Source organism: Lynx rufus, unplaced genomic scaffold, assembly GCF_022079265.1.
Source record: "Lynx rufus isolate CCGP_SWC_20201006 ecotype Redwood Valley unplaced genomic scaffold, mLynRuf1.p SCAF_9, whole genome shotgun sequence".
Lineage (NCBI taxonomy): Eukaryota > Metazoa > Chordata > Mammalia > Carnivora > Felidae > Lynx > Lynx rufus.
Window position 1 is genome coordinate 107,392,032 of NW_025814897.1, and position 13,720 is coordinate 107,405,751.

The 13,720-nt window shown below is 50.2% G+C and overlaps 1 protein-coding gene across 2 annotated transcripts in view; it reads right to left on the minus strand.

Moving 5' to 3' along the window:
* LOC124504751 (phospholipase A and acyltransferase 3) overlaps window positions 1-10,467 on the minus strand; it is a 37,648-nt gene extending 27,181 nt beyond the window's left edge. The window contains exons 1-2 of one of the 2 annotated variants that reach the window (XM_047070265.1): window positions 10,289-10,467; window positions 9,712-9,795 (exon numbers count right to left, since the gene is read on the minus strand). In XM_047070265.1, the coding sequence (XP_046926221.1) occupies window positions 9,712-9,726 (15 nt within the window). In that variant the 5' untranslated portion in view covers window positions 9,727-9,795; window positions 10,289-10,467. Of the gene's footprint in view, window positions 1-9,711; window positions 9,796-10,192; window positions 10,233-10,288 lie in introns of those variants that run through there. The other variant, XM_047070266.1, reaches the window with a different exon arrangement.
* Between the last annotated feature and the right edge of the window lie 3,253 nt (window positions 10,468-13,720).

Consider the following 13,720-nt stretch of genomic DNA (forward strand, 5'->3'; position numbering starts at 1 on the left):
AACTTTGTTTAAAAAAGAAAACAATGGAGAAAATCTGGAAATATGCCAAAATGTGAACAGTATTTATTACTAGGCAGTGAAATTGGGGGTATTAATTTTCTTTTCAATTCTCTTCTAGTTTTGCAAAATGTTCAAATACACATATATTCATTTTAGGATCAGAAAAAAAAAAAAACAAGTCTTGACAAACATCAGTCTGTTCAACTTTGGGTAATGCATACAATTACTATTATGTAACAAAATAAATACACATGGAAATAGACAAGAAAGATAAATACCAACATCTCAGAGATTCCCTCTGGGTGCAGGGGCGATGTGTGGTTACTGGAATTATTCTCCTCCTTCTATTTTTTGGTATTTTCTAGCTTTCCCACAAATCGCATTTTTAAGTTCATAGCATGCTTCCCAACATTTTACGATGCAAAATTTTCAAAGAGACAATCAGAATTTTCAAATATTCAAAATTGACAGGGGGCGCCTGGGTGGCGCAGTCGGTTAAGCGTCCGACTTCAGCCAGGTCACGATCTCGCGGTGCGTGAGTTCGAGCCCCGCGTCGGGCTCTGGGCTGATGGCTCGGAGCCTGGAGCCTGCTTCCGATTCTGTGTCTCCCTCTCTCTCTGCCCCTCCCCCGTTCATGCGCTGTCTCTCTCTGTCCCAAAAATAAATAAACGTTGAAAAAAAAAAAATTTAAAAAAAAAAAAAATTGACAGAATTTTTTAGTGAACATCTGTGTACCCACCACCTGAGATTCTACGATTCTGGTACTGTATTTGCTTTATCACAATTATGTGCACCTACTCATTCCACCTGTAGAGTATCTTTAAACTCTTCCTTTAAAACTTAAACGGAAGTCGAGGTGTCTGGGTGGCTCAGTTGGTTGAGCGTCCGACTTCGGTTCAGGTCATGATCTCATGGCTCATGAGTTCGAGCCCCCCATCAGGCTCTGTGCTGTCAGCTCGGAGCCTGGAGCCTGCTTCAGATTCTGTCTCCCTCTCTCTCTGCCCTTCCCTCGCTCAATCTCTCTCTCTCAAAACTAATAAATAAACATTTAAAAAATTTTTTAAAAAACTTAAATGGAGGTGTGTGGGTGGCTCAATTGACTGAGTGTCCGACATCAGCTCAAGCCATGATCTCAACGGTTCGTGAGTTCGAGCCCCGCGTGGGGCCGTCTGCTGTTGGCACCCAGCCTGCCTCGGATCTTCTGTCCTCCCTCGCTCTCGGCCCCCACCTCTCAAAAATAAATAAACATCAAAAAAGTTTTTTTAACTTAAATGATCAGTGTTCTGAGACAAGCAGAGGTGAAGTGCGGAGGGAGTCCCGGACAAGGCAAACAGCAACATCGCCGTGTGTGATGTGCTCTAACTGTGCTCTAGAACTCGCTGGGTTCCTGACTCTGAGCCTGCAGCCTTTATCCCCAGCTGTGGTTCTGAGACTCGAGCGAGCACACAAATTGCAGGAGAGGGGGCTGCTGGCGTGCATGTGGAATCACCTTGCATTTAGAACAGATCCCCTCTCCCACCCTAGGGCGATGGCGTCAGTGGCCAAGGACCTCCCTCGAGAATCCCTTCACCTTGGGGATGCCCGCCTCTGCCTGGGAGGATCAAGGAACTCATTTATTTACTCCTTTCACTCAACACATGCTCAGAGTGCTAGGTGCCAGGCGCCAACCTAGGCACCTGGGCTGTGTCTGTGAACAAAGCAAAGATTCCTGGCGTCACGAGCTTTTGTTCGTGGGGGAGAGACGGCATTTTTTTTTAAACCTTAGTAAATAAGTAAATCACCTAGAATATTAGAAGAAATACCAAATAAAAACAAAAAGAAAGAAAAGGTAAAGCAGGGTTAAAGGGGCTGGAGGCTGGAGGGGGACGGGAAGGGGTCAGGGAAGGCGGACAGCAGGCCCTGCAGATATCTGGGACGTCGAGGCAGAGGTCACAGCCTGAGCAAAAGTCCCAGGTAGGAGCGTGTTTGAGGAACAGCCCAGGAGGCCAGTGTGGCTGGAGAGAAGGAGGCGAAGGAGGAGAGGGTTTTGAATGAAGGATGGAGAGAGGTGTAGACGGCTCAGAGAAGACGGGGCGGTGGGGAAAAGAAGCAACAGGTTTCTGGATTTCTGTGACGGTTGAACCAACGGGATTTGCTGATGGAGTGAGGTCGGGTGTGAAGGAAAGTGGAGTCAAAGATAACTGGGGTTTGGGGGCGCCCGGGGGCTCCGTCGGTTGAGCGTCCGACCCTCGATCTCGGCGCAGGTCACGATCTCACGGTTCACGAGATCAAGCCCCAGGTCGGGCTCTGCGCTGACAGCGTGGAGCCTGCTTGGGATTCTCTCTCTCTCCCTCTCTCTCTCTCTCTGCCCCTCCTCCACTTGCACTCTCTTTCTCTCTCTCAAAGTAAATAAATAAACATTAAGAAAAAAAAGAAAAAGATAACCAGGGTTTCTGGCCAGAGCAAGTGGGAGGCAGAATGAATAGGCTTTTGGACAGGCCAGCCGCTCGGGGCAGGGGGTTGAAGCACTCCCAGGTAGCCACACGGAGAGGCCAGGGAGGCAGCTGAACCCACGAGTCTGGAGGTCAAGAGAGTGCTCTAGGGAGAGGGTCACTGGTGACCTTTATGAGCACAGCTCCTATCAGAGGTGGAGGCGGAAGCCTGACTGAATGGGTGTCAGCGAGGAGGGGGAGGGGAGCTGCAGAAGAAACTAGAAAAGGCAGCACCTGAGATTTTTGTTGAGGTCCTGAAAGGTGAGAGGGGCAGAATTCAAACCCGAAGCCTACGCTCAACCCTCACACCCTCCTGAAGCCACAGAAGGTGGAGGGGGAGGAAGTTGCCTTCAAGGAGACAATGGACACAGGTACGCAGGGGCGCGGGGCGGACTGGAGCAGAAGCACAGCTGTGAGGGCATCACAGGGGCATTTTTTTAAAGCTTCCAGGTGGTCCTCCTGTGCAGCCCAGAGTGAGGACCAGAGGGGAAAGAGCAGTGACACAGAAGGTCAGGCTGAGATGGGCACAAATCTCATTTGGCAGGTGGGGGGGACCGAGGCGAAGGGAGATGAGGTCATTTACCCAGGGTCGGCCTGAAAGGGGCAAAGGGAGAACTAGAAGCCCCTCCTCTTCCACCACCGCAGGGAGAAAGGAAACGGCCCAGCCCTCCCATAGACAACTCCATCTACGATCGTGGCCCCTGCGTAACAATCCACATTCACCCCCCAGCTCTGCTCCAGGGTGAGGCCCTCAGCTGAGGGCACCAGACAGGGCCAGAGACCACAGTGGCCGCCCCTCCAGAAGAATTTTCAACCCAACAGGTGAAACAAAACAAAAAGAATGCTTCTCTTCAATTCAAGGCCGCCACGGAAGGGCTCCATTCCACACACATCCGGCCCCATGTAGCCATTTTGCTCTTTTAAGTTTACTTATTTATTTTTGAGTGAGATAGAGACAGTGCAAGCTGGGGAGGGGCAGAGACAGAGAGGGAGAGAGAGAATCCCAAGCGGGCTCCACACTGTCAGCATGGAGCCCGACGCGGGGCTCGAACTCACGAAACCGTGAGATCACGACCTGAGCCGAAACCAGGAGTCAGATGCTTTAACCGACGGAGCCACCCAGGTGCCCCTGCCATTTTGGGTTTTTTTAATGAAATATTTCAGGTGTACAAAAACTACGGAAAGTAGGCTCCTGAGCGTCGTGACTCCTGAGCGTGTTTAAATCAGGACGGATTTCATTTTCAGAAAAAGCACACTGACTATACAGCCTCGGGGTTCCAGAGCCAGACAGCCTCGGTTCAGATTTGGGCTCCACTACTTACTAACTGGATAGCCTTGGACAAGTGACCCAACTTCTCCTAGCCTCAGTTTCCCCAGCTGTAAGTTGGGCGTCATTGTAGCCCTTGATTCATGGGGCCGTCCCGAGGATCAAATATGTCAATACCTACAGAACACTCAGCAAATACCGCCTGGCACACAGGAAGGAAGACCTTCTGTAAACAGCAGGGTTTACAGCCACTGTTCCTGGGTGTGTTCTTATTATTTTTCTGACTTGGAAAGTTCCCAGCTCCAGGACCAGCTGGAGAGGCTGTGGAGGTTGTGAAACGCAGCCCGAGAACAGGCTGCCCTTGTTCCCAAAACCACGTGCTGCGTGCGGCGAATGTGGAAATCCCAGCCTCAGCCCCTGCATTTCTGATGCTCTGGGAGAAATGCCTAGAAGTTAGTAATAACGAGAATGACTGAAGTCCAGCATGGGTGCTGGGAAGGGACTTCCCAGCAAAGAGTTGGGAGTTTGGTACCAAGGCTTCAGGAAGAGAAGAAACCTGCGAGGGCCTGGGCGTCAACCCCGTCTGTCCAAGGCTGCGTTTTCAGAAGCAGAAACCACCACCCAAGACTCAGCCCCTCCCTGCTCTGCTGCTCTGTGAGTTTCAGGAATCACTCAACCTCTCTGAGCTTCTCTGGTACAATGGGGCCATACGGGCCCAACCAGCAGAGTTTGTGCGAGGAATACATGAGATCATGGGGCAAAAGCTGTAAAACTACGTGTACCCGTGAGAGGGTTGAGATCCTGCGCCCCCCCGGCCTCAGGCCCAGAGAGAAGGTGGAGGACGGGTTGGGCTGACACATCACCTCCACCCTTGCCAGTGGCTCCAAGGGACACCAGGTCCCGCCCCCGCAGCCCAAAGGTGTCTGAGAAAAAGGAAGCAAAACTTATCTGCCTTCCACGGCTCTTGATCTCCTGGCTCGAGGCCCACACTATGACGGAGTCCAGCCTCCCCCCACGTGAATCAGGACTGCCTCCTAACTCATCTGGAAACCACCACCACCCCCACCGGGCACCACTCGGCACACAAGTTACCTGGAATTCTTAACAGCAGCCCGATTTTACAGATCGGGAAATGGCTCAGAGATGGGAAGTAACGTGCCCAGGGTCTCAGAGCTCCCCAAGAAACACTGCCAGGACTTTCTGAATCCAAGGGCCAAATTCTCCCCAGTATACCAAGTAGTTCACACGAAGGTACCGACTTCCGATAACAACTCCTTCCCCCCATCCCTCGGCGAGCTGGGCCTCTACCTCCATGTTCTCTAGGCCTGCAGTACCCTTGGCTATTCACTGGCACAGCCCTATTCACCCCTCCAGATGGGCTCAGCACATCCACCTCCGTGCCTGCCCTGCTACCCCACCAAACAGTGTAGCTGCTGCTTCTGCAGGCCGCAGCCCTGTTTATCCGGGGACTAGAATTGTTGAGCTGAGCCCACGGGAAGGAGGGATGGGGTTCCGATGCCCAGCACACCTGCTAGAGCCGACAGCCGGCCTGGCGCCTACGATGTTCTCAGCAGACGGTCATGACCTCGATGAATGCGCTCCTTAAGCCCCTCCCAGTTGCGGCCCCTCCAGGGTGCGGATGAATCCGTGCAGGGCCTGGCTCAGAGACCTGACAGAACGGCGGACAAACTTAGAGGGTCTTAAAAGTTGTCGAGAAGGGAGTCTAGAATCGAGATCAGAGTTAAGCCCATCAGTTTCCTCCTACTGAGAGCAGGGACTGGACTCAGGTCCCATCAACCCTGACCTTGAAATAGAATATTCCTGGGCTGTCTCCATGGGGGGGGGGGGGAGCCACAATTCTTGCCCCTTGAATAGTCTACCTTGCAGGAATTCAGAGAGAGGATGTTCACTTGAACCGAGGATGTTTACTACCAAGATCGGCTTAGACCAGACCAAACCAGTCTGCACCCCAAGAAGGACCCCAGGGCTGAACTTCTCCCGACTTTTCCTCTCATGAGAATACTAAAAATCACGCCCAGGGGGTGGAGATTTAACATGCTAATTAGACCTACTACACACAACAGAAGCATGACCTTTAAGTGCCTAGGTGCTAATAAATCCCTCCCGCACACACCCTTCCCACCCCCCCCCACCCCCCCACCCCCGCCTAAGTTTCTTTTTTTTCTTTAAGTTTATTTTGAGAGACAGAGCAGGGAAGGGTAGAGAGAGAGAGAGGAAGAAAGAATCCCAAGCAGGCTTCGCACTGTCAGCGTGGAGCCCGACGTGGGGCTGGAACTCACGAACTGTGAGATCATGACCTGAGCTGAAGTCAAGAGCCAGACATTCAACTGAATGAGCCAGCCACCCAGGCGCCCCCTCCCCCCCACCTAAGTTTCTTTGAAAAACTCACCCTGACCTCTCTTCGCCCAGTCAGCCTACAGATTCTCTCCTTCATGCTGCCTCCCTTGTGTCGGAGCATAAGCCCCAGTAAAGCCTTTCCTGGAAGTCTCTTTCAGCCTCTTACCAATTTCTATTGTTTCAAGAGTCCAAGCCCCCAGTTTGGTATCCAGATTATGGAGCCCCTGTTTCACTTTGGATTTTCACTTCTCCAGCAGCCAGCCAGAGATTTAAGGGCAGCATGGCTGGAGAAAAGCTCCTAGCCCACTCATTCTTCGCAGATTCGGAACATGGACGGGTTAGCGCTGGCACTGACCAGGAGGCATCACAGGCTGGACTAAAGAGAGAGAAACATTGGCCCGGACGGCAGACACGCGGCTCTCTGCGCCTCCGGGTCCGGGCACCTGCTTTAACAACAAATGACATTTGTCAAGCCCTGAGAGTCAGACAGCGGCACACTCAAAGAGCAGGGAGGTAGGGGCTGTATTCCTTGTGATGAGAGACACAAAGGCAAGAAAAATGTAATTTCAGTTACATTTCCTTACAGATTGCAGCCCACACTGATAGACCCCCGAAACACGCAGAGTATATGACCTTCCTCAAGGAACTCACGGCTGCCTTAGTGCCTTAATGTTTACGTTTGATTAAAGACTAAAAGTAGGGGTGCATGGGTGGCTCAGTCGGTTAAGCGTCTGACTTCGGCTCAGGTCACGGGTTCGAGCCCCGTGTTGGGCTCTACACTGACAGCCCAGAGCCTGGAGCCTACTTCTGATTCTGTGTCTCCTTCTCTCTGTCTGCCCCTCCCCTGCTTGCTCTCTGTCTCTCTTTCAAAAATAAATAAACATTAAACAAAATTTTAATAAAAAATAAAACTAAAAATTTTGCCTTCTACATGGAAATGCAACCAGAAAACACCCAGTTATATAGTCTGCAGACACACAAACTCAACCATTGTTCTAGCAGTAAGTTCCAAATAGCTCAGAGCCGTACTGAGCTCACTTTTGACACAGTTTGTGTGCCAACTGTCCAGGTCCTACATTTTCCTGTGTTTAAACAGAAGACAAAAGAGACGGCTCTCTCAGCGCCAGAAGAAACTAAAAGAGAAATGGATCGTTTTCATCGAGAACTAGACTTATTCTAAAGCAATGGATTAAATAAGTGTCAGCATTCACTACCATTCAACCGTGTTCTCTGATTTTTCCAGAAGGAAAACTTGGGAGAATTTTGCCAAATGAGATAAAAACGTATGCTGAATTTTCTGGTGACGACGTTGTAGTAAAAATGTTTCACATACGGAGATATTTAAAAGCAAGCAGATTGATTTTTTTTTTAAGAGGCAGTATCGCGATTTCTGAATTTATTCTGAAATGTGCTTTTTATGAATCTCTGACACACTTGTCCTAATGTGTAAGACTTTTCTTATTTGTATATCTGTGGTTTCATGCGAGAGAAACCTTTGACATTAAAATTAATAAAAAGTGCTCTTCAGTCAGCTGCGAGCAAAAATAAGACAAATCTAGCTCAACGGACTACTGAACATAAATATGCAGAGAAGATCAATTTCGACAGAGTCATGGACAACTTTCCAGAAGTAAAAGTTCCAAAAGAGAAACTGTAATATTGCTATCATTCATGACTGTGACCAACCTACATGTAAGAGTAAGCTTTCTTTCAAAAATACACAAATGCAATTAAAAACCCTTCTTTTTAAAGATTTTATTTTTAAGCAATCTCTACATCCAACATGAGGCTTGAACCCACAACCTCAAGATCAAGAGTCGCACGCTCCACCAACTGAACCAGGCACGTGCCCCGCAGTTAAAAACTCTTAATCCATTACTTTTCCCCCATTTTTCTCCATAACATTTTTCCTTACTTTTCATGTTTTTCCTCTTTCACTGGCATGATTTCATATGCAAAGCTCAATAAAAGAAAATTTTCACCCTTTCTTTTCTGAATATTGTTACTAATAGTATTACTAATATTAGTAATATTTCCTGTTATTAGTAATCAGTTCCTGGTTATTATTGAAAATAGTGTTGTCAGATAAAGGAGAGGGATATTTAAAATGGCCACTCCAAGGGGCACCTGGGTGGCTTAGTTGGTTAAGTGTCTGACTCCTTGGGAATGCAAGCTGGTGCAGCCACTCTGGAAAACAGTATGGCGGTTCCTCAAAAAACTATAAATAGAACTACCCTATGACCCAGCAATTGCACTACTAGGCATTTATCCAAGGGATACAGGTGTGCTGTTTCAAAGGGACACGCGTACCCCCATGTTTATAGCAGCACGATCAACAATAGCCAAAGTATGGAAAGAGCCCAAATGTCCACCGATGGATGAATGGATAAAGAAGATGTGGTATATAGATACAATGGAGTATTACTCAGCAGTCAAAAAGAATGAAATCTTGCCATTTACAACCACGTGGATGGAACTGGAGGGTATTATGCTAAGTGAAATTAGAGAAAGACAAAAATCATATGACTTGACTCCTATGAGGACTTTAAGAGACAAAACAGATGAGCATAAGGGAAGGGACGCAAAAAGAATATAAAAACAGGGAGGGGAACAAAACATAAGAGACTCTTAAATATGGAGAACAAACTGAGGGTCGCTGGAGGGGTTGTGGGAGGGGGGGGTGAGCTAAATGGGTCAGGGGCACTAAGGAATCTACTCATGAAATCATTGTTGTACTACATGCTAACTCATTTGGATGTAAATTTTAAAAAATAAAAAAGTGTCTGACTCTTGATCTCAAGCTCAGGACTTGATCTCAGAGTAGTGAGTTCAAGCCCCACGCTGGGTGTGGAGCCTACTTTAAAAAAGAAAATAGTGTTTCTCTGAAAAAATAAATGAATTAATAAAACGATCACTCCGGGCATCAAATATGCCAGGTACATACTGATGTTGGTCACTGTGGCATCTTTTTGTGGATTGAGATAATAGTAATAGTGAATTTCAGTTGAGCACTTAATACGTGTGTGAAACACTACTCTGAGCACAGCCTTGTATTAAGTCATATAATCTTCACTTTAGGGGACAGAGTAAATTTGAAACAGGAAGTGCTCAGAACAGCACTTGGCACACATATGTCACAGCCAAGGGCTGGGTGGGAACACAATCCCAGGTGGGTCTACTTCAAAAGCTGGTGAATGGAAGCATTTGGTAAGCCCCTTTATGATTTCTGAACCATATCAGATTAGAAAAAGGAAAAGTGAAAGCCTGGAAATTGGGCAGGGCTGGTCACGGGGTGTGTCAGCTGAGACCAGAGGTCAGACCCAAGGCCAGGTGTTCTGGTCTCACTTGTGGAGCCAGTTGCCCTCGCTGCCTCCCTCCTCCGTAGGTCCTGCCTTCCCTGGGACTTGCTCCAGACAGGTGCCTGTGCAAGAAAGGCAAGCACGGAGACGACCAGGGGCTGACTTACTTACATCTGACACTTGATGGCCCGAGGCTCCTAGAGGTGTGGCCCCACGTCCTCCAGGATCCTTCCCATCAGTAATAATTCAGACTCCAGGACCATGAGTCCCCTCTGAAACACAGCCCCCGCCCCAGCCCACGCCGCCCCACACTTACGATGGACGCTCGCATCTTTTTTCCTGCCGTGGACCCTCAATTTCAGGCTGGAGTTCGGTTTATCTGCTGCGTAAAGGCCTGAGGCTGCGGGGAGCAGGGGTTCGTTATGTCATTAATGGGGAACAGCGCTCCCAGGACCCCAGGGTACGGAGGTGGGGGGGGGGGGGGTCTGGCCAGGAGACCGTGCGCGGTTCTCCCCCGACTCTTCCGAGGGCCGCCACCTCGCTCCCTTCGAGTTCCTCGCCGGCTCCCTCCCTGCCCCTGCACTTGGCCGTGAACGGACGAACCCCTCGAAGGGTCGGGTCGGGGGAGGCTCACCCCACCCCCACTCCCCCCCCCCCTCCGCCACCGGAGAGGCGGCGGCGCGGCCCCGGGGGAGCGCGATCCCTGTCGCCTGCCCAGGGTGGCGCGCCCGGCCCGCAGGTGCCAGGGGGCGCCTCTGCCGACGGGCTGCTCCCTAACTTGCTTCTTCCCGCCTCACCCAACTTCTCCGCCTCGCACGCAGCGGTCCGGGACCCGGAGGGCCACCCCGAGCATCTCACCCTTCCTTAAGTCGGGGCAGGACCGCCCCACCCACCTCGAGGACTGGGAGGCAGCGCAGCCACCGAGGGATGAGCTCTAATGGCCGCAGAGGCCGGGCCAGCGTAAGGTCAGCCGGCTCCTCCCCGCGCGGCTGACTAATGAGAGCCGCCAGGGCTCCCGGCCCCGCGCCCCAGACAGCCGGCCCGGCCCCTGGGGCAGACAGGCCAGGTTGCCGCCCGCTCCCCGCCGCCGCCGCCTCTCCCCACGCCCTCCTCCACCCAGAGGCGCTCCGGTTCCAGCGCCACCGCCTCCTCACCCCTTCCACCCGCGCGCTTCCGGCCGCCCCGTATTTGAGCCCGTCTTGTATTACACTCCACCTGCATACACAGCCCACGGGCGTGGAATCCGTTTACTTACCTCCTCCATTCGAGTGGACTCACGGCTTAAAACGACATTGAATTTGAAAGTCATTCGAAGGCAAAGGTCTAGCAGAATGAGAGCACTTTTGGGGGCGTCTGGGTGGCTCAGTCAGTTAAAGCCTCGGACTTTGACTTGGGTCATGATCTCGTGGTTCGAGGAGCTTGAGCCCCACATGGGGAGGGGGGTTCTGTGCTGACAGCTCAGAGCCTGGAGCCTGCTTCAGATTCTGCGTCTCCCTCTCTCCCCCCTCCCCCTCGCATTCTGTCTCTCAAAAATAAACATTAAAAATTTTTTAATAAAAAATAAAAAGAAAGCACTTTTAACTATTGGGTCTTAAGCCCTCAGCCCCCAAACACGGCACACAGCAGGCATTACGGCACACAGCAGGCATTCCGGGAAGGAAGGAAGGAAGGAAGGAAGGAAGGAAGGAAGGAAGGGAGGGAGGGAGGGAGGGAGGGAGGGAGGGAGGAAGGAAGGAAGGAAGGAAGGAAGGAAGGACCAGACACTGGCCCTTCCTGGCACTGGGCTCTGACTGGGCTGTGACTCCCTAAGAGTAGAACCAACTCCTGTTCACCTCTCTTCCGGCCAGGGCCGGGCAAGTCCCTGAGCCTTGCAGTCAAGATGCTTGGGCCAATCCTAGCCCTGTCACCTGCTAGCTAGAGGGCCCAGGACACCCTTCCCTCTCTGAACCTCAGTGTATTCATCTCTTAAACGGAGTGATGATGGTATCGGACAACATGGAAGTTAACCTATAAAAATGCATTCCCCAAAGGGAGAGCAACAAACGAAATGATGCTTGTAAAGTGCTGAGCCTGTTGTGTGGCACGTGGTAAATCCTCATCAGGACATGCTGGCCGCTAACAGGAGGAAAGGCACGTGCTCATCCACATCAGGGGTCACTCACTAGCTTCCCGACAGGTGAGTCAGAGGCGATGCAGATACATACCAGAGCTTTTATGGGCATTACAAACTGTAGTGCAGATGAAGCAGGTGACTGTAGAACAGTCCAAACCCTGGGTGGAAAGGTTCAGTTTTGAGCCCACCAGACTGACTTCTGCTTCTCCTTACTCCCTGCTTTCTACCAGAAATGTCACTACCCAGATGTCACTTTCCTTTCTCCTCCCACTGTGCTGTGCCAGGAAGAACAAAACAAAAAGCATATGGGGGGGGGGGACTGAGGATGTCAGGAAAGGGATTGGTACCTTCCACACGGCTCTCAAAAGAGGAGCTCCAGGGGCACCTGGGGGGCTCAGTGAGTTAAGCCCCCAACTCTTGGTTTTGGCTCAGGTCATGATCTCACAGTTCGTGAGTTCGAGTCACGCATTGGGCTCTGTGCTGGCAGTGTGGAGGCTGCTTGGGATTCTTTCTCTCTCTCCCCCCTCTCTCTCAAAATAAATAAATAAACATTAAAAAAAAATTTTTTTAAGGAGCTCTGTAAGACAGACTGCAGGCTGAGAAGCTACCAAATGATGTCGGTCCATTGTCAGCAAGACTCTCCTTAAGCCCCATCCCAAGTCCATCACCACTGTATGGGTGGGAAGCCATGCCAGGATCAACACCAAAGCTCCTGGTTTTCCTGCAACCACAGCCATGGAGACCCGTTCTTCTTGTGACAGGGGAGGAGCAGTATTAACTAATTATTTGCAACGTCCCCATTCTCCTCCTTCTAAGGAGGGGGTGGGCTACTCCAGGAGAATCCACTGTTTTGCTCTCTGAGAAAGTAGGAGAAAATGGCTCAGGCCTATGCTGAAGGCGTGGCACCTTGTGGGGATTCCGAGCAGGTAGGGTAGAAGCAGCAGGAAGATCAGAGCAGGAGAAGGAAAGGAGGAAAGGGGCAGGGGGAGGAGAGAGGGCAGGCAAGCCACATTTAAGGAAACAGAATCCATTAGGAGTATTTTGTTGAGAACATGAGCATTTCTGTTGCTTGACATTAACTCTCAAGACCTGAACACTCTTCATGGGAAAGCTCTATCAGTCAACTGAGTACAGGTTTTTGTTTTTTTTTTTTTTTAAGTAGGCTCCACCCAATGCAGGACTTGAACTCAAAACCCTGAAGTCAAGAATTGCGTGCTCTGCCAGGAACCCCTTAGCCAGCCAGATGCCCCTGAAGGACATCTCTTTTAACATTTATCCATTATACTCTGGTGAGGCTTTGCGAATATGCCAGTTCTGACAATTTGCTCTGACCAGAAAAATCAGGTTTTTATGAAAGAAAAGAAAGGTGACGTATAACTTCCTCCTGAATCTCCATCTCTGAAACCCCTCAAGTCCTACTGAAGAGAACAAATCCTTATTAAGAGGCCCTGAAGAGCTTCCCCTGCATAAATGTGCAGCATAACGACCATACTTCCCCTTGAAAGAACATTCCTGAAATGTTCAGCCTTTCTCATCCCACTGTTTGTTAAATGGCCTCACAGTCCGGGGACCTGGGAACTGTAATGGACATTCATTTTTGTCCAGCGGTCTTTCACTTGGTGACTCTGGGTGGTTCTGGTGGATCTGCCATATCACAGTACTCTGTCACCCTGACTGGGGACATCCGTGACCCAGGTCCAGCTATTGAGGCCCCAGCCCCCAGGATATATCCACTGACCCTGGAAGGAACATATGACCCAAGCCAGACCAATCAGAAGCCTTCTCCAAGATGGAGCTATGTACACACACACACACACACACACACACACACACACACACACACACAATTTTAAAATAGGCAGTGGGTCAAAAAAAAAAAAAAAAGGCTCTTTCCTCTGGAGACATTTAAGTGGTATGATGTAAGCCTGGAACCATCTGTGACTTTCCTCCCCTGCAGCATGGAATAAATCCATCTGCTTTTGAATTTGCCAACACATACCTGAGAGAACAGACCTGTTGACATGAGTTCTTCCAGTACTTGGTATCGGTTTTACCCTGAGACATCCAAATACAATTGCTTTTTCTTCGATTAAGCTAGTGAGAGTTGAACTCATCTTTGCAAACTGATACATGGAAATCAAAGGCAAGAATGTCAATGTACCAAAGACAAACCAGTTTGCTGGACACACACACCACATCCCCATCCACACAC